Source organism: Salmo salar, chromosome 17 (genome assembly GCF_965601325.2).
Source record: "Salmo salar chromosome 17, fSalSal1, whole genome shotgun sequence".
In the NCBI taxonomy this organism is placed as follows: Eukaryota; Metazoa; Chordata; class Actinopteri; order Salmoniformes; family Salmonidae; genus Salmo; species Salmo salar.
In genome coordinates this window covers 45,445,582-45,466,136 of record NC_138307.1, presented here as the reverse complement: position 1 = coordinate 45,466,136, position 20,555 = coordinate 45,445,582, and the positions used below count along the sequence as shown (strand labels likewise).

The 20,555-nt window shown below is 41.7% G+C and overlaps 1 protein-coding gene and 1 long non-coding RNA gene across 2 annotated transcripts in view; both read right to left on the bottom strand.

The window, feature by feature from the left end:
• Window positions 1–447: 447 nt before the first annotated feature.
• Window positions 448–12,008, bottom strand: LOC145861386 (uncharacterized). Its single transcript, XR_014381155.1, has 4 exons — window positions 11,948–12,008; window positions 8,738–8,890; window positions 8,483–8,542; window positions 448–6,945 (listed from the first exon to the last, which is right to left on the bottom strand). It is a non-coding gene; the product is annotated as an uncharacterized LOC145861386 (long non-coding RNA).
• An 81-nt stretch (window positions 12,009–12,089) lies between these two features.
• il17rel (interleukin 17 receptor E-like) overlaps window positions 12,090–20,555 on the bottom strand; it is a 53,424-nt gene continuing 44,958 nt past the window's right edge. Inside the window, exon 14 of the mRNA XM_014152794.3 lies at window positions 12,090–12,158. Within this exon, the coding sequence (XP_014008269.2) occupies window positions 12,090–12,158 (69 nt within the window). The remainder of the gene's footprint in view (window positions 12,159–20,555) is intronic.

The following is a 20,555-nucleotide window of genomic DNA, read 5'->3' as shown; positions in this document are numbered from 1 at the left end:
TTGCGTTTTGGTCTCCTCAATACCGTTGACACCCTTATCAATCAATATATAAGCTATAAACAATTTGTATTTCTAAACCATTAATTGAATGACAAACAATGTATGTGTTTTGATGCTGCTTTTTACATGCACTGAAACCTCAAAGTTGTATCACTACGCTCTCTTAAAAACATCAATATTCAGGTTGAAGAACCAATTTGGGTGTTTCACATTCTGTGTATAAAAACACTTGCATTGGGTTTACATTCAAACACTACAAACACCAGATCTCAGCTTAGGTGGACTACTTTTCATGATTTCTTTACACAATCATGGTGTTTTGAGACTTTTTATTTCTACAGGGTAGACTCTATTGTGTAGGTTAACAGTCCAATAAATAATTATGCAAGAAAGATAATGTAATGGTTTTCTTCATTTAACACTGACGCAGGTTTGCTCAGGACAACATAAAATAACTAGTGCTGGAGGGCTTTTATTACAGTTCTTCAAATGCACAGAAACACAGAAATGGCAGCAATATGAGTTTATGTAGAATATAAATGCAAAATATTACAAAACATGTATTACAACCATCACATACATCACATACAGTAACATTTTTCCTTATAAAGTTAAATATATTAAAACATACTGTACACACAACACAAAAGCGTCTGAAATATCAATCGTAGTCAACTCTTGTAGGCAGTCCCACCACAATAAACCGAGAACCTATTTTAGCTTTATAACTTTTTATTGGCTTCTTGTAACAAGTCTATCTATTTAGGCTTAGGCCTAAGTGCAATCAATGTTCAGGCTGTGAATTCTGTCAATTCGAAAAAGCAATGCTTAAATGTTCAAGTGATATGCAAAAATGATAAATGCATTTATATTTTCATATAGGTGCACATGATTCATGTCAAAATAAAATTGCAATGTTAAAATGAAAATGGTTTATTGAAAATTGGAAACGATAAACAGAAATTCTAAAATGGTTAACAGAAAATGGTCAATGCAATGTGGAAAGTGTCTTTTTTTCATTTTACAACTGCCCATTTAGCATGTACTATTGTCTTTTTCTTTTTTCATGTTCAATCTGTATGCAAATTGCTCCTTAGAGGTTTGAACCAGGAGAGAAACACAACACCACCTGCAGTTGTACATTTTTGACATGTAATGCGCTCTGTTAACGATGGGGTTCAAACCTGGTGTCTTGTAAACAAAAATAACATTTTAGCCTGCTAAGCCAAAGCTTAGGCAATGTAGCTTGGGGAACCAGACTTTGGTTTAGTGGACTAATCAAATCAAATTTTATTGGTCACATACACATGGTTAGCAGATGTTAATGCGAGCGTAGCGAAATGCTTGTGCTTTTAGTTCCGACAGTGCAGTAATATCTAACAAGTAATCTAACAAATTCACAACGACTACCTTACACACACTAATGTAAAGGGATAAATAAGAATATGTACATATAAATATATGGATGAGCAATGGCCGTGCGGCATAGGCAAGATGCAGTAGATGGTATAGAATACAGTATATACATACGAAATGAGTAATGTTGGATATGTAGACATTTTTAAAGTGACTATTTGTAAAGTGACTAGTGATACCATTATTAAATCCATTATTAAATGTATTAAAGTGGCAAGAGATTTGAGTCTGTATGTTAGCAGCAGCCACTCTATGTTAGTGATGGCTGTTTAACAGTCTGATGGCCTTGAAATAGAAGCTGTTTTTCAGTCTCTCGGTCCCAGCTTTGATGCGCCTGTACTGACCTCGCCTTCTGGATGATAGTGGGGTGAACCGGCAGTGGCTCTTGTGGTTGTTGTCCTTGAGGATCTTTTTGGCCTTCCTGTGATATCGGGTGCTATAGGTGTCCTGGAGGGAAGGTAGTTTGTCCTCGGTGATGCGTTGTGCAGACCCTCTGGAGAGCCTTGCGGATGTGGGCGGAGCAGTTTCCGTACCAGGTGGTGATACAGCCCAACAGGATGCTCTTGATTGTGCATCTGTAAAAGTTTGAGAGTGTTTTAGGTGACAAGCCAAATTTCTTCAGCCTCCTGAGGTTGAAGAGGCGCTGTTGCGTCTTATTCACCATGCTGCCTGTGTGGGTGGACCATTTCAGTTTGTCCATGATGTGTACGCCGAGGAACTTAACTTTCCACCTTCTCCACTACTATCCCGTCGATGTGGATGGGGTGATGCTCCCTCTGCTGTTTCCTGAAGTCCACGATCATCTCCTTTGTTTTGTTGACGTTGAGTGAGAGGTTACTTTCCTGACACCACACTCTGAGGGCCCTCACCTCCTACCTGTAGGCTATATCGTCATTGTTGGTAATCAGGCCTACCACTGTAGTGTCGTCTGCTGATGATTGAGTTCGAGGTGTGCATGGCCATGCAGTCATGGGTGAACAGGGAGTACAGGAGAGGGCTGAGAACGCACCCTTGTGGGGCCCCAGTGTTGAGGATCAGCGGGGTGGTGATGTTGTTTCCTACCCTCACCACCTGTGGGCGGCCCGTCAAAGTCCAGGACCCAGTTGCACAGGGCGGGGTTGAGACCCAGGGTCTCGAGACCCAGGGTCTCGAGCTTAATGATGAGTTTGAAGGGTACTATGATGTTTAATGCTGAGCTGTAGTCAATGAATAGCTTTTTTACATAGGTATTCCTCTTGTCCAGATGGGATAGGGCAGTGTGCAGTGTGTTGGAGATTGCGTCGTCTGTGGACCTATTGGGGCGGTAAGCAAATTGGAGTGGGTCTAGGGTATCAGGTAGGGTGGAGGTGATATGATCCTTGACTAGTCTCTCAAAGCACTTTGTGATGACAGAAGGGAGTGCTACGGGGCGATAGTCATTTAGTTCAGTCATTTAGTTCAGTTACCTTAGCTTTCTTGTGAACAGGAACAATGGTGGCCATCTTGAAGCATGTGGGAACAGCAGACTGGGATAGGGATTGATTGAATATGTCCATAAACACACCATGTTTACGGCATGCTCTGAGGACGCGGCTAGGGATGCCATCTGGGCCGGCAGCCTTGCAAGGTCTATCACGCTTAAATGGTTACCTCAAGTTGGCCAAGGTGAAGGAGAGCCCACAGGCTCACAAGGTTTTCTTTTTGTAATCCGTGATTGACTGTTGACCCTGCCACATACATCTCGTGTTTGAGCCGTTGAATTGCGACTCTACTTTGTCTCTATACTGACGCATTGCTTGTTTGATTGCCTTGCAGAGGGAATAGTTACACCATTTGTATTCAGTCATGTTTCCAGTCGCCTTGCCCTGATTAAAAGCGGTGGTTCACGCTTTCAGTTTAGCGCAAATGCTGCCATCAATCCACGGTTTCTGGTTATGGAAGGTTTTAATAGTCACAGTGGGTACAACATCACCGATGCACTTGTTAATAAACTTGCTCACAGAGTCAGCGTATACATCAATGTTGTTGTCTGAGGCTACCTGGAACATATCTCAGTCCACGTGATCGAAGCAATCTTGAAGCGTGGACTCCAATTGGTCAGACAAGCGTTGGATAGACCTGAGCACAGGCGTTTCCTGTTGTAGTTTCTGTCTATAGGCTGGGAGCAACAAATTGGAGTCATGGACAGGTTTGCCAAAGGGAGGGCGTTGTATGCATTGCGGAAGTTAGAGCAGCAATGGTCGAGAATGCTAACAGCCAGTGTCGCGCATTCGATATGCTGATAGATTTTAGGAAGCCTTGTTCTCAGATTAGCTTTGTTAAAATCCACAGCTACAATAAATGCAGCCTCAGGATGTATGGTTTCCAGTTTACATAGAGTCCAGTGAAGTTCTTTCAGGGCCCTCGAGGTATCTGCTTGGGGGGGATATACACGGCTGTGACTACAATCGAAGAGAATTCTCTTGGTAGATAATGCAGTCGGCATTTGATTGTAAGGAATTCTAGGTCAGGTGAACAAAAGGACTTAAGTTCCTGTATGTTGTTATGATCACACCATGAGTCGTTAATCTTAAGGCATACACCCCACCCTTCTTCTTACCAGAGAGTTCTTTGGTTCTGTCAGCGCGATGCGTGAAGAAACCGGGTGGCTGTACCGACTGACAACATATCCCGGGTGAGCCATGTTTCCGTGAAACAGAGAATGTTACAATCTCTCATGCCTCTCTGGAAGGCAACTCGTGCCCTAATTTCGTCCACCTTGCTGTCTAGAAACTGGACATTGGCGAGTAATATGCTCGGAAGCGATGTATGGTGTGCTTGCTTTCTAAGTCTGACCAGTAGGCCGCTGGGTCAGCCTCTCCTGCGGTGACCGCATTGTTTTGGATCGGCTTCTGGGATAGTCATATTCCTTTGGGAAAGTCATATTCCTGGTCGGTATTTTGGTAAGTTGACGTCGCTTTTAAATCCAATAGTTCTTCCAGGCTGTATGTAATAACACTTGAGATTTTCTGGGTTAACAATGTAAGAAATAATACATTAAATAAACTATGGATCTGAAGCTAGGCGGCCATCTCTGTCGGCGCCATCATACTCAATGCGCTCTTCTGATGTGCAAAACACCCTTGTTCGAACCCTGTCAGTCATATTTGTGCCATCGCTCAGAAGGTTCTCGGAGGAGGTCAAAGGATGGTGAATTGTAACTGAGATGGTTCCGTAAACACCGTAAACACTGTGATTCTTTCCCTCATTAGTTTTTATATAAAAATGAAAGAAGATGGTAAAAAATTATGGAATTGCATTTGTATTGCCTTTTAGCCTGATAGCATGATGAGTAGGTCTAACCTTGACTGAGACCTGAAGAGTTGCATTCGCTCCCTGAGTTAATGCCTAGGCTTCACCTAAGCAGGTCTATGCTTTTCTGGTGCGCAGGAGACCTGGGTCAGTTCGCACGCTGTGTGTTGGTTACACTAGTCTAAAGTCAATGTACAGAGAGCCTGGTATGGCTTGGATGTACTACTGTATGGGGGTGTGGTGTTGCTCTCCTGGCTCATGCCTCCAAGAACAAATTTGCATACACAATGAAAATTCTAATTTAAAAGAGAAAACGTTTAACTGAGTAGTTGGAAAATGAAAACAGACACTATGCAATTTTCATTTACGGTTTTCTGTTTACCATTTATCTTTTTCCATTTAGCGATTTTATTTAGAATTTCTGTTTACCATTTCCAATTTTCATTTAATCATTTTCTATTTTCATTTTAACTTTGTAATTCAATTGTGGTATGAATTATGGACACTGATATGAAAATAAAAATTCATTTATCATTTTCACATTCCTATTTAGCATTTAAGCATTGCATTTTTGAACACTCCGTAGCCAACAACCTATTTTTCCTGATGAAACTAATGAGATGAAATGCTCTGGAAAAAACTATAACTATTACCAATTACTTTTCATTTTAGTTGACGAAAATTCCACGTGAGACAAATGGACATTCAATTTCACATGAAACTCCTTTTAATCTGTTTTGTCCAATTATAAGCATGCATCCCGGTGCAGAATATATAATGCAATCCTCTCATTAGCCGATAACATCTTTCTGTTGCATGGGCTGGTTGTATTGATCTGGCTCTCCCACAAACACAGCTCCCAGTCACTTGAATTACTCATCTCAGTCTCTCTTTTGAGCTGATGCGCTGACAGGATACTTAAATTGGAACAAACTAACCTCAATTAGAAACAATAATGTATTTGAAATCTTTGCTTTCATTTAGGTCATTTTTGCTCTGATCACATCAGAAGCTCTATTGTGCCATGTGCGCTTTTATTCATCTGTGTTGGCAATAGCGAGTTGCAGTTGCTTTTTCCAATTGGGAAAACAAATGATTTTTGCTGAATATTAGTAGTATAGTAATAATTCTGGCATTGTGGGAAAGCTCATATTCTCCTATTTTCAAGGAAAGCACTGTTATTTAACCAACTCTGATGGTTATGATGTGGAGAAAATCTCATCTAAATTGCTTAACTTGTAGGCTTTATATCCTTAAATTATGGCTGGCATTGGTTTTAATGTTTCCAGCTAAGGTATAGCCTACAAAGCGATAGTAGGCCTAGTTGGACAAGGCTATCTGAGTGTGCACTATTCCATTCAAAAACGCTAACTACCTTTAGCGCCTATTCATGATAGTATCTTTTTCCTGGGGACCCGACGCTCGTTCTGAACGTTAACATGCATCGCTTGCGGTAAGGTTTTAGAAACATGAGGAATCTTTCATATCAGTGAGATTTTTAATTTTTTTTTTACTGAAATTACTACACACCTTTATAGGGTTAAGATTGGCGCTCCCACACGGCCATATCTCAAAGTTACAGCACTTGTTTTACGGAAGACTTAGGCAAACACCTGTGCTCATTAGCTATCTAGCATGCTCCGAACACCTGTGTGTAAGCATAACCGGGGAAGAAGTGTAGCAGAAGTGTAGTTTGCCGACTGGAGACACAGCTTATGGATCTGTGCAAATCTGGGTAAGTAAGTGTATCTTTTTTATTTCAAAGATTCATGCTCTCAGATATGAAAGATGCTTCAAAAACCATTTTGCATCTGATGATTATTGACATTTCTAAACGTTAAAACAGCGCCAGGATTGTAGTTCACATGGAGCCAGTCGTGACCGAAGCTAACCGCTGAATATCCTACAGAAAAGGGCTATTGAGAGCTAAGTGTGCACATGATGCAAGTAAGATGTAAATATGAATTATTTAAATGTAGAAAAAAATGCACAGACTAAAATGTGACTAAAACTAGACTGAAATTGTTCCGGGTTTTCGTCGACTGAAAATAACAAAGATTAACGAAAGATTAAATGACAAAAATGTAACTAGACTAAAATCTAATTTAAGACTAAATCTAAGACAAAATTAAAACTGCAGTAAGTTAGCCCTTTCGCAGTTTTCAAACTGAAGGGTGTAAGGCATGGGTATCTCTTTATGGAGAGTAGTCTGGTCTTGGAGTCCCGGGGTGGCACGGTCAACAGCAACAGCATGAGATTCTGAAAAGCATGCACTATTATTAACCATGGCGATATACACTGAGTATACCAAACATTAGGAACACCTTCCTAATATTGAGTTGAACCCCACATCCTCACTTCGCCAGACTCTACAACGTGTCAAAAGTGTTCCACAGGGATGCTGGCCCATGTTGACTCCAATGCTCCCCACAGTTGTGTCAAGTTGTCTGGATGTCCTTTGGGTGGTGGGCCATTACTGATACACACAGGAAACTGTTGGGCGTGAATAACCTAGCAGCATTGCAATTCTTGACACAAACCGGTGCGCCTGGGCACCTACTATAAATACATACCCTGTTCAAAGGCACTTAAAATGTTTTCTTGCCAATACCCCCTCTGAATGGTACACATACACAATCCATGTTTCAATTGTCTCAAGATATAAACATCTTTTTTTAGTCTCCTCTGTTAATCTACACTGATTTAAGTGGATTTAACAAGTGACAAAAATAAGGGATCTTAGCTTTCACCTGGATTCATCTAGTCAGTCTATGTCATGGAAAGAGAAGATGTCTTAATGTTTTGTATACTCGGTATATAATTCTTTATGAGTCTATATTGGCTTAGGGTAAAAGCTAAGATTAAGGTTACGGTTGCACCAGGTTGTGGACATGAAACTAGGGCTAGGGTAATGGTTTTGTTTGAGGCTAAGGTAATGGTTCATACATGAAAAAAAATACTAGTTTACTATAGAATCCTAAAGTACATACTATTTAATTCTATAGTAAACTGTAGTATACTGTAAAATACTATACTACACATTGTAGTATCCCTAAATCACGTATAGTAGAATGTTGTAGTATACTGAAGAATACTATTTCATTTGCATAAACCCATTCCCCTCCCCATATCGCAATTTGTGCCACCCATGAGTGAGAAACCTACATGCCAAGTATAGACCCCCTGTTCCCTACAGGTTATAAAATGTAGTAGAAGCTCTGAAGTATTGGATCTGACTTCAATCCTACCTACAGGTTATAGAATATAGTAGAAGCTCTCAAGTATTGGATCTGACCTCAATCCTACCTACAGGTTGTGGAAAATGTGTTATTTTAGTAGTAATGGGCATTACAAATTCATTTCTGTGAGCTTGCACATTTGGCTTCCAAATGGCTTTTCATTCAAAACGCTTCTAAATTGGCCTAGAACCAGGAAAAAATAAATTATAATCAATGTAAATCAATGTAAATGTAAATCTCAAATGGTAGGCTACCGTTATGTCAGATTGTGAAATGCTCGGTCAATGTTTTTTTACCTAGCCAAATTATTAGAAGGCGGGGGAAAAAAATTAATTGGACCAGATTGAGGCGTTCTCCCGTCTACAGTAAATATTACAGTATAGTACAGTCTGCAAAAACAATACATTACTATAGTATATAATACCGTTTTTTTTTTACTACAGTATTTATACAATAGTTAACAGTAAATACTACAGTAAATACTGCAGTGAATACTACAGTAAAGTCTAAAAAAAGTTGGTGCTATGGTTAGTGGATGCATGGTAGAATGGTCTTACCTGTTTGTTGTTTCAATGTACATACCCCATCCCGTCCCTTTCTGTGCCTCCTTTGGTGAACTGTAGACAGACAGAGTACACAATCAGTCAGCACCCCATTTAAACCTGGGACATTAGTATACTGTGCTAGCTCGAATGTATTATTTTCAGCAACTACGATTGATGCTGCCTAACCAGGCCAGAGCAGAGCATCTCAGCTTTAGATGACTGTGAAAGGGGTAGTTATCATTCACTCAGGGAGAGGTGGATACATACCAGTTAGTAGGGCTTTGACGACTAGAGCTGCCACTATGACAGCAGCAGTGAGACAGGCCACAGCTGGCACCACTACCCAGGTTAGCTCCAAGTAGCCTTGCAAGGTCGGGATTTGCCTAACCATGGCAGGGGCACGGGCATCAGCTTGGTCCACTTTGAAAAGCAAAGAGAGAAGCAGCAGTCAGAATCAAAGCTCTTTCCATGGTGGATTTCAGACAAAAGAAAAGGAGGACTCTTCAATGTATACTTCAGTGTGTTTTATATAAACAGTGGTCATACACTTTGACTTCAAGCACTTTTCAAAGCCATAGGATGTTCGTATCTTTATAGCTTTCTGTGTAATATTTCCTAATACAACCTATTTTCCGTTTGAAACCTGAAGTGGTTCGTGAATGTGTTGAAAATAAATAATTTGTTGGTATGAGGTGTTTTCTGAACCCTTGCCATAAAGCCAGTTAAATAGAGTGGAAGCATTTAGCTACAGTGCCTTCAGAAAGTATTCACACCCTTTGACTTTTTCCACATTTTGTTGTTACAGCCTGAATTTAAAATTGATTACATTTAGATTGTGTCACTGGCCTACACACAATAATACCCATTAATGTCAGTGGAATTATGTTTTTCAACTTTTTTACAAATGAATTACTAATTAAAAGGTGAAATGTCTTGAGTCAATAAGTATTCAACACCTTTGTTATGGCAAGCAAAAATGTGCTTATCACGTCAGATAATAACTTGCATAGTGTTAAACATGAACATGGTGAAGTTATTCATTACACTTTGGACAGAGAGGAAGGAAACCACTCAGGGATTTCACCATGAGGCCAATGGTGACTTTAAAACAGTTTAATGGCTGTGATAGGAGAAAACTGAGGATGTAGTTACGCCACAACACAAACTGAAATGGCAGTGAAAATAAGGAAGCTTGTACAGCATACAAATATTCCAAAACATGCAAAACATGCATCCTGTTTGCAATAACACTGAAGTTAAACTGCAAAAAACGTGGTAAAGAAATAAACTTTATGCCCTGAAAACAAATAATTATGTTAGGAGCAAATCCAATCCACACATTACTGAGTACCACTCTTCATATTTTCAAGCATGGTGGTGGCTCTTTCATGTTATGCGTATGCTTGTCATCAGCATGGACTAGGGAGATTTTGACGATAAAAATAAATGGAATAGAGCTAACCGCAGACAACATCCTAGATAAAAACTTGGTTCAGTCTGCAGATATTGTACAATCCAGGTGTTCAAAACTCTTAGAGACTTACCATGTCACGATCGTCGTAATGATTGGACCAAGGCGCAGCGTGAGTAGCGTTCCACATCTTTATTATAACGTGAAACTTCAGCGAAATACAAAAACAATAAATAAATGAATCAAACGAAATGTGAAGACAGTGAAATGCAAACAGGCACCTACACAAAAACAAGATCCCACAGTGTGGAAATGGCTGCCTAAATATGATCCCCAATCAGAGACAACGCTAAACAGCTGCCTCTGATTGGCAACCATACCAAGCACACCAACATAGAACACCCCCAGTCGCGCCCTGACCTACTATACCATAGAGAACCAAGGGCTCTCTATGGTCAGGGCGTGACAGTACCCCCCCCAAAGATGCGGACTCCGGCCTCAAAACCTGAAACCAAATAGAGAGGGTAGGGGGGGTGATTAGTGTCGGCTCTGGTGCGGAACGAAGTACCCACTCATCTGCCAGCATCGGGGGTGGCTCTGGTGTGGAACGAAGAACCGGCTCAGCTCGCGGATCCACCATCTTTGGTGGTGGCTCTGGTGCGGGCCAAAGAAACCGCTCATCCAGCCAAGGACCCAGGCTGAACACTGTGCCTGGACTGGATCTCGATGCCGAGGAAGGCTCCTGCCATGGAGCGGGACTGGACACCGGCCCTGGCCTGGACATCGGTGCAGAGGAAGACTCCTGTCATGGAGCGGGACTGGACGCCGTGTCTGGACTGGGCATCGGCGCCGAGGAGGGCTCCTGCCATGGAGCTGGACTGGACGCCGTGTTTGGAAGCTCTGGACTGTTGACCATTGCCGGAGGTTCAGGACCGTTGCCGGAGGTTCCGGACCGTTGACCGTGTCCTCCCTTCTCTCCGTGCGTCTGCTTCCACGGCAGGCTTTCGTGTCTTGCCAAGATTTCCTCCCATGTCCAGGATATTCTCTCCTCGATCTCCTCGTAAGTCCAGGATGCCATCTCCTCCTGGGCACGCTGCTTGGTCCTGTTGTGGTGGCATCTTCTGTCACGATCGTCGTAATGAGTGGACCAAGGCGCAGCGTGAGTAGCGTTCCACAGCTTTATTATAACGTGAAACTTCAGCAAAATACAAAAAAAATAAATGAATCAAACGAACCGTGAAGACAGTGAAATGCAAACAGGCACTTACACAAAAACAAGATCCCACAAAACACAGTGGGGAAATGGCTGCCTAAATATGATCCCCAATCAGAGACAACGCTAAACAGCTGCCTCTGATTGGGAACCATACCAAGCACACCAACATGTGTAAATTATATTTTTCTGGATTTCATTTTCAATAACTTTAAAAAAAATGTCTAAAAACAGGTTTTCACTTTCCCATGATGGGGTATTGTTTGTAGATTATTGAGAATTTTTTTTGTAATCCATTTTGCATTCAGGCTATAACAACAAAATGGGGAATAAGTCAAAGGGTATGAATACTTTCTGAAGGCACTGTACATTTGGCGTGTTCAGTCTCGTTCAACACACACACACACACACACAGACTCAAACAAAAGATACTTAGGCTGTGAAGTCAACGTTGTTTGTATCAGATAGGGGCCAAGGCAAGGTGTGCATGCCAGGATTCCAGTTTAAAGAAGGTGGAGTGCAGCTGAATAAGAGAATGCCTGCCTCCTTGAGAATTCTGAATGAGTTAATGTAATGAAAGAGGTAAGGTGAACCACACAAGCGTGATGAGTAACCTTGCCTGAGGCTTGCTAGATTTCCTGAAGACTTGTCTTAGTTGCCAATACCTTGGCTTTAGCTCATTGGGCTAACACGGTTTTGTGGGCTAACACGGTCTTGTCGGAGACCCTGTAGGAACCCAGTCGGTCACTCAAAGCTGAATGGTCACACAAGGCTGAACTGAAGAGAGTTTTGAATGAGCTCACTTCTTCTTAATAAACCCCTGTACAATAGGTCAAAAAGTCACAACACTCACAGCATCGTATATGGCAATGAAGGATGGTGACAGCATACTTTACGTTAAGCCTCTTCACCTGTCGGAATAGAATATGCATCTATCAATCAATATCAAATCCCTGTGAAATCTATACATGTACAAACATTTACATGAACCGTATTCATCTTACCTGCACACAGGTGTTTGGTAGGCATACATCCACAGTCAGGTTGAGATGAGCAGATTTCTCCTGCAAAAGGAAGACATAAAACATTTTAGTATACTTCAAAACACTCTCCTGTAAAAGGAAACAGAATACAAAAACATGTCAGTTAGCTTTAGAAGAAGAAACAGATTCCCTTACGGCTTCTGTTGTACTTCTGTTCAGGTGTGTCCCCTCCCTCTCACTGTAGTATCTTTCATGTACTACCTGGTATTGTGTTTGTCAGTTCTTCACAGTATTAGACTAGCGGTTAAGAACATTGGGCCAGTAACCGAAAGGTCACATTGAGGACATAACATTATAAAGACTGTTTGTGCAAAATGTTACTGTGAAAAAAGTGTCGCCTACTCAAACGCTGACAATTATAAGTAGACTTTCTAATGAAGTGTTTTAATCACACCGGTTTGAGCCTACGCTGCAGGGACCAGATTAGAATGATTACACCCATGTATTCGTACACATTCATCAAATTGGAAATGAGCTATTATCAGGCTGGTTAATGCGATGCATGTCTGTTGAATTTGGAAAAAATCGGCCCCACCCCATCTACTCAGCCAATCAGGAGCCGCTACTGTATTGCGGCTGTGGCATACTGCATACTTTTTACTAAACGATACATGCTACATAGTATGCAACGATGAGTAAAGAGTATGCAGTTTAAGTATTAGTACGCTGGTATGGGTATTCGGACACAGCCACTGTCCCTGTGTCCTAAATTGAAACAGAACAACTACACAGAAAAAGCTTTATTTTTGTGGGAGCACTCATGCCCGTTAAGTCTTGGATCAGATGTGTATGAACCCTTTGTTTCAGATAGGTTCATGTCTGAAACAAAGGTGATGCTGGTAAACAGCCTGTGAAGATACTGTGAGACACTTGGGTAGCCCATCCTTCATTTTGGAGGGTGTTCTTGTCAGCGTTTGGACTTCTGCATGTAGTCCAATCGGGCCAAGGTTCTAATTTCATGTCAAAGGTCTTCCAACAAGTGCTACAGCAGTTGGGTGTTACCCATTGCCCCTTTTGTGCCTACCACCCAGAGTCTCAAGATGCTCGAGAGATTTCATCAGACTTTGAAGTCTATGTTGAGAGCTTACGGCTTTGAGTTCGAGAAAGACTGGGATGAAAGGGTCCCTCTAGTGCTATTTGTAGCACGGGAGGTTGTTCAAGAAATTGGGGTCACTGTTGTAAGCTCACTTTTCAGGCCCTTACCCCTATAAAGATATTTTTTAAAAAATACCTGGATTACTTCATCGCCACACCCGAGCATAGGGGGGAAAAACTTACTTTGTCATGTCAACATGTTGAAACCATACTTCTCCCGCTGTGATTGGGCGGAGAAGTCGGTGAAAACCTGTAGTCAACGTGGACTATAGTCTTCCTCAAGTGCATGAGGAAAACCCAGTATTTCCTTGAGAGCACGAGGAAAGCCTAATACAACCTGTGCCTGTGGGACGGTTGAGTAAAGCAGAGATTCTGGAAAACCTGTTTTTTTTTGCCACACTTGTCTCCGGATGTGTAGCGAAGTGAGCCCATTGCACTATACCTGCAATAACATCTGCTAAACATGTGTATGTGGCCAATACATTTTGATTTGAAAGATGAAATTGTTGTACTGCTTTTAGAATATCAGGGTTTAGTTTCAGATGTGCCAACTCAGTCAAATGTACTAGAGCATGACACGTTGGGGACTTGAATGAATCCTGAAAAGAGAGAGAAACTCTGTAGTGAGGTAGAATTCATGCTTGAGCACGGCATTGCACAACATGGCAACAGTCCGTGGAGTTCACCCTGCATATTGGTACATCAGCTGGATGGGTCTCCGCGCTTTTGTTCCAATTTTCTCAAACTCATTGCTGTTACTAAGTCAGACTTCTACCCTTTTCCCAGGGTTGATGATTGTGTGGACCGTGTTGGTGCTACTAAGTACGTTAGCAAGTTCGATCTGCTGAAGGGATAATGGCAGTTCCCTCTAACTGAGCGTGCAAAAGAGCTGTCTGCTTTTCTCACTCCTGATGGTTTGTTTTCCTACCTTCATCTTCTGTTCGGGTTACGAAATGCCGGAGCCACATTTAAAAGGCTCATGCACATCGGGCTACATGGTCTGGAAAAGGCTGAGGCATATTTGGACAATGTGGTGGTATTTATGCTAACTGGACAGATGTCACAGCTGTCGTAGGAAGGAGCGGACCAAAGTGCAGCGTGTGTGTCGTTCCACATTTTATTTTCACTGTGAAACTATGCAATACATACACAATAAACTGAACAAACAAAAACAGCAAACCGTGACGCAGAGTAGAAACATACACTAACTCTCAACCAATCTCCCACAAACCCAGGTGGAAAAAACACCTACTTAAGTATGATCTCCAATTAGAGACAACGATGACCAGCTGCCTCTAATTGGAGATCATCCCAAACAAAACCCAACATAGAAATACAAAACTACAACATAACAACATAGAAAAACGAAACTAGAAAACCCCCCTGTCACACCCTTACCTACTCTACCATAGAAAATAACAGCTTTCTATGGTCAGGACGTGACAACAGAACACCTTAGTTTAGTTTAGTTCTGCATCTGCCAACTTGAATGTTAAACTGTCAAAGAGTGAAATCGCCCAAGCAACAGTGAAGTATCTCTGGAAGGTGGTGGACCAAGGAAAAGTCTGACCGGTCATGGCAAAAGTGGAGGCCATCAATAGCCTCCCTGTGCCAACTTCTCGCCAGGAATTGAGCCAATTCTTGAAGATAGCTGGCTACTACCAGGCATTTTGCAAGAACTTTGCACAGGTTGTTGCCCCACTTAAGGATTTTACCAGTCCCAAAGATATTTTCCATTGGAGCCCAGACTGTCATGCGGCTGTTGAGAAGACAAAGACCCTTTTGGTCTCCGCACCAGTGCCTGCTACTCCAGATTTCCGTCATCCATTCTCTATGTACACAGATGCCAGTGATGTAGGAGCAGGTGCTCCTGCAGGAAGACAACATCATTGTTGAGCATCCAGTGGGGTACTTTTCGAAGAAGTTGGCCTCCTATCAGAAACACTACTCCCCCATTGAGAAAGAAACACACTTTAACCCTGGCTCTTCAGCAGATCAAGGTTTATATTTCGGTCTCTACACCTCTTGTGGTCTTTAGTGATTGTAACCCTCTCGTTTTCCTGTAAAAGACAAGCTCCACGAATTGCAGACTCCTTCACTGGAGTATCATATTGCAGAAGTTTCCTCTTGAAATCAGACATGTCCGTGGTAAGGACAACTTGGTTGCTGATTTTCTTTCAAGATTGGGAAGTCAGTAGGTTTTTGTTGTGCTTGGCTAGTGTGTAGCCCTGGCCGACATTTTATTTTGACCACACATTTCGCTGTATTGGAGATTAATACGTTTTGTTTTGATTGGGCTCGTCCCAAGGAAATGGGAATACTAGGAAGGTACACAGATGTTTTAGATTTTTTCCCTCTTTTGTCAAAACTTCTGAGTTTTACGCAGCTATTTTCTTTTGTAGAAAATGTTTAAGGATATGATAAAATAAAACAAAAAGAGAAAAGAGGTGGCTGTTTTGTTTTGTACAATAAATCGCCAAAAGACGCCACGTTTATATTAGTTAGTTATGCCTTTATAGAGCGACTGCCCCTAAAAACCAACTAATCCCTTTGAAAACGGCCTATGTGGCGTCAATATGAGTCAGAAACATATATTATAGTGTCAAAATTGACTACAAAGTGTAAATAGGATAATTTTGGTCATAATGTCTGTTTCATCTAAAAAATCATTTGAAACCTCAGTGCATCAAATCAAATCAAATTGTATTTGTCACATGTGCTGAATACAACCTTACAGTGAAATTCTTACTTACAAGCCCTTAAGCAACAATGCTTTAAGAAGGTAAGAAGAAAAACGTAACAAATAATTAAACAGCATCAGTAAAATAACAATAGCGAGGCTATATACAGAGGGTACGGGCACAGAGTCAATGTGCGGGGGCACCGGTTAGTTGAGGTAATATGTACAGTTGAAGTCGGAAGTTTACATGCACCTTAGCCAAATACATTTAAACTCAGTTTTTCACAATTCCTGACATTTAATCCTAGTAAAAATTCCCTGTTTTGTGACCCTTTTCAGGAAACTAGGCGTATGTCGTGGATCACTACTTCACAGGAGAGCCTTTTGATCGTAAACTTGTTTCATTTTTATCAAACATTTTTTTGGGCAGAAATACCTTCTCGAACATGTGAACTTTCATGCGCCTTAATAACAAACTTGTATGCCATCTGTAAATACAAATATAATTGTTAAATAACGAGCCTAGTTGGTTAAGCCACAGAAAAAGTGGGAAACCTTCCCGCTAGCCATGATTGGCTGAGATAATGAGTGGGCTGGACATGCCAAGAGATGAGTTTGGATTGGTCTGCCATATAGCATGCTTCTGTCGATTTGAACTGGTCGGTAGATAATCCTGCCTTTTTATGAAATTAATCGTGTATTAAAACTTAACAAAAACTTGACTATGCAAGTATCAATTTCAATAGAATGTCACTGCAACAACTGTTTCAGAGCACTCTCGTCTGAGTGTGCCAGAACGCAGAATAACTGATGAATTTACTACAACAACAAAAAATAAACTAATTAATGATGAATTTACAAAAGCTCAATACCGGTTGAATATGGCTGGTGTCAGTAAATGTCGGCAAAAAAGCGTACTTAAATTGTTGCCAGGAGCACCTTTACAGTCACCAATGCTCTGGATAACATCACAGCTAGCACAGTGGATCTGGGACGATTCCAGCTGAGAATCGGGGCACTCGGCTGAGAGTCAGACTCGGCCGACGTCATGTGGCCCAAGTCCTGCCCGCCTTCCGCCGTATTACTTATGGCTAGGATGCGGGGATTGAGCTCGGGCCGATTTCAGTGCGAGTTGTATTGTATTTGTTTTGTATTGTATTTATTATGGATCCCCATTAGCTGCTGCCAAAGCAGCAGCAGCTACTGTTCCTGGGGTCCAGCAAAATTAAGGCAGTTTATACAATTCTAAAACATAGTGTGTATGTTATCGTGTTTGTGTGTGTGTGTGTGTGTGTGTGTGTGTGTGTGTGTGTGTGCCAATGTTTGTGTAGCTTCACAGTCTCTGCTCTTCCATAAGGTGTTTTTTATCTGTTTTTTAAATATAATTTTACTGCTTGCGTAAGTTACTTGATGTAGGAATAGCGTTCCATGTAGTCATGCCTCTATGTAGTACTGTGTGCCTCCCATAGTCTGTTCTGGACTTGGGGACTGTGAAGAGACCTCTTGTGGCATGTCTTGTGGGGTATGCATGGGTGTCTGAGCTGTGTGCCAGTAGTTTAGACAGACAGCTCGGTGCATTCAACGTGTCAATACCTCTCATAAATAAAAGTAGTGATGAAGTCAATCTCTCCTCCACTTTCAGCCAGGAGAGATTGACATGCATATTATTAATATTAGCTCTCTGTGTACATCCAAGGGCCAGCCGTGCTGACCTGTTCTGAGCCAATTGCAATTTTCCTTTTTTGTCCTTTTTTGTGGCACCTGACCACACAACTGAACAGTGGTCAAGGTGCGACAAAACTAGGGCCTGTAGGACCTGCCTTGTTGATTGTGTTGTTAAGAAAGGCAGAGCATCGCTTTATTATAGACAGAATTCTCCCCATCTTAGCTACTACTGCATCAATATGTTTTCACCATGAGTTTACAATCTAGTGTTACTCCAAGCAGTTTAGTCATCTCAACTTTCTCAATTTCCACATTATTTATTACAAGATTTATTTGAGGCTTATGGTTTAGTGAGTGTTTTGTTCCAAATACAATACTTTTAGAAATATTTAGGACTAACGTATTCATTGCCACCCACTCTGAAACTAACTGCAGCTCTTTGTTGAGTGTTGCAGTCATTTCAGTCGCTGTAGTAGCTGACATGTATAGTGTTGAGTCATCCGCATACATAGAAACTCTGGCTTTACTCAAAGTCAGTGGCATGTCGTTAGTTACATTGAAAAAAGCAAGGGGCCTAAACAGCTACCCTGGAGACTTCCTGATTCTAACTGGATTATATTTGATAGGCTTCCATTAAAGAAGACCCTCTGTGTTCTGTTAGACAAGTAACTCTTTATCCACATTATAGCAGGGGGTGTAAAGCCATAACACATACGTTTTTCCAGCAGCAGACTATGATCAATAATGTCAAAAGCTGCACTGAAGTCTAACAAGACAGCCCCCACAATCATGTTATCATCAATTTATCTCAGCCAATCATCAGTCATTTGTGTAAGTGCTGTGCTTGTTGAGTGTCCTTCCCTATAAGCATGCTGAAATTCTGTTGTCAATTTGTTTACTGTAAAATAGCATTGTATCTGGTCAAACACTATTTTTTCCAGAAGTTTACTAAGGGTTGGTAACAGGCTGATTGGTCAGCTATTTGAGCCAGTAAAGGGGGCTTTACTATTCTTAGGTAGCAGAGTGAATTTAGCTTCCCTCCAGGCCTGAGGGCACACGCTCTCTAGTAGGTTTAAATTGAATATGTGGCAAAATCGTCTCCTATTATCCTCAGTAATTTTCCAAAAAAATCTATTTTAATTCCAGGTTGTAAGGCAACAAAATAGGAAAAATGTGAAGGGAGGTGAATATTTTCGCAGGCCACTGTACTTAGGCCAATTCTGGGCAGTCATTCATTTTGATTCCGGGCCGAGTCCGACACCCGCTTCTGGGCCGATTCCTCATTGCTAGCTGGGATGAAAACAGCCTAACCAGCTCTGCTAGGGCAAGTGAATTGGTCAGAGTTTGGGTGGGGGCTGAAGCTTAAGATGATTCTTATTGCATTGCACACGGTCAGTGTGAACCAGAATGACTTGACACAACAACGGGCCAAGCAACGGAAACGACACAGGACGTCTTATTTAATGAAAGGGGTTTCAGTCTGCCTTAAAGAATTAATCCATGTATACTGGTAAGAGTCTAGCTACAGTTTCAGATATTATACTGTTCTAATTTCGTCAGAAAGTTGTTGCAGGTTAAAGCATACTAGCTAACATTGAACCTATTTGGTTAACTTTAGCTAGCTATGACAATCGGTTTGTATTCCTAATACTCAATGGACTGGGATTATGTTTCATTGTTTAGGAATCGATGGCAACACTTGCTATGTGAAGCATAAAAAACACGTTTTGATTATTTAATTGACCTCCAACATGATTGGCACTACTTTTATTGATCTCACATTATTTCTGTATTTTCCAGAGGTATGTGTAGTCGGGCTGTGTGTTATCATTTTAACTTCCAGTTTCCAAGATTATGTTTCTGTATGCATTGCTGCTGCTCTGCACATTTGTAGTTAAGTGAAACTTACCTGATAATGATGCATTAAAAAAATTACGTTTTACGTTACATTTTCTTTTCATTAACTCATCTTAATGTTACTTTGTTGTTTGCAGGTACACTATCCTTCTGACCCTATGCAGCCAGGTCCCATCTACTTTTTAACTCCTCGCAAGTGTGGCTTGTTTGGTGTCTGCTGTGAAGGAATACCACAACAAGTCAACTACTTGATTGATGAAGGCATGTCATCCAGCAAAGGCAGCAGCGCAGTCATCAACTACATGCACCATTTCTTCACCAACTACGGAGTTGGGGAAACACATGTGGACCTGAATTGTGATAACTGCAGTGGCCAAAACAAGAACAAGGTTGTGCTCTGGTATTGTGCCTGGCGGACCATGCACAAGCTCCCCCACAGTCTGGACCTTCACTTCCTGATCGCAGGCAACACCGAGTTTGCCCCCGACTGGTGCTTCGGCCTCATCAAACAGCGCTTCAGAAAGACCAGAGTGAACACTTTGTCTGAGATTGCTGGTGTTGTGAAGGACAGCACTGTGACGGGGGTCAACATCCCACAGCTGGTTGGACTGGAGGATGGTACGGTGCTGGTGGAAAGCTATGACTGGCAACAACACCTGACTCTGTACTTCAGGCCGTGGCCACAGTTCAAGCAGTACCAGCACTTCAGGTGAATATCATTTTCATTGCATTGTATGGAGTTAATCTTCTTATCTAAACTTGGGAGGTTAATTGATGTAGTGCAGGGTTGTAATGTCTTCATTTTTTAATTTCCTGTTTTACAGCTTCGATGCTCTTGAGCCTGGTGTTGTCGCCAAGGAGCGTTCGGACTATCGGGGCCAGGTTTCAGCTGCTGCGCAACGCTTACATCCTTCCTCCCATAGATGGTCTGCCTGTACAACCACCACCTGGACTGGACACAGCTAGACAAATGTATGTTTTTGAGACGATCAGGGAGTTTTGCGACGAAGAGGCTATGGACATCACATGCCCTGCACCAAAGTCAAGGGCAGGACAGAAACAGGCTCTCCGAATACAGATTCCCTTGTTCATGCGTGGTTCGGACAGACCAGTCATCAGCA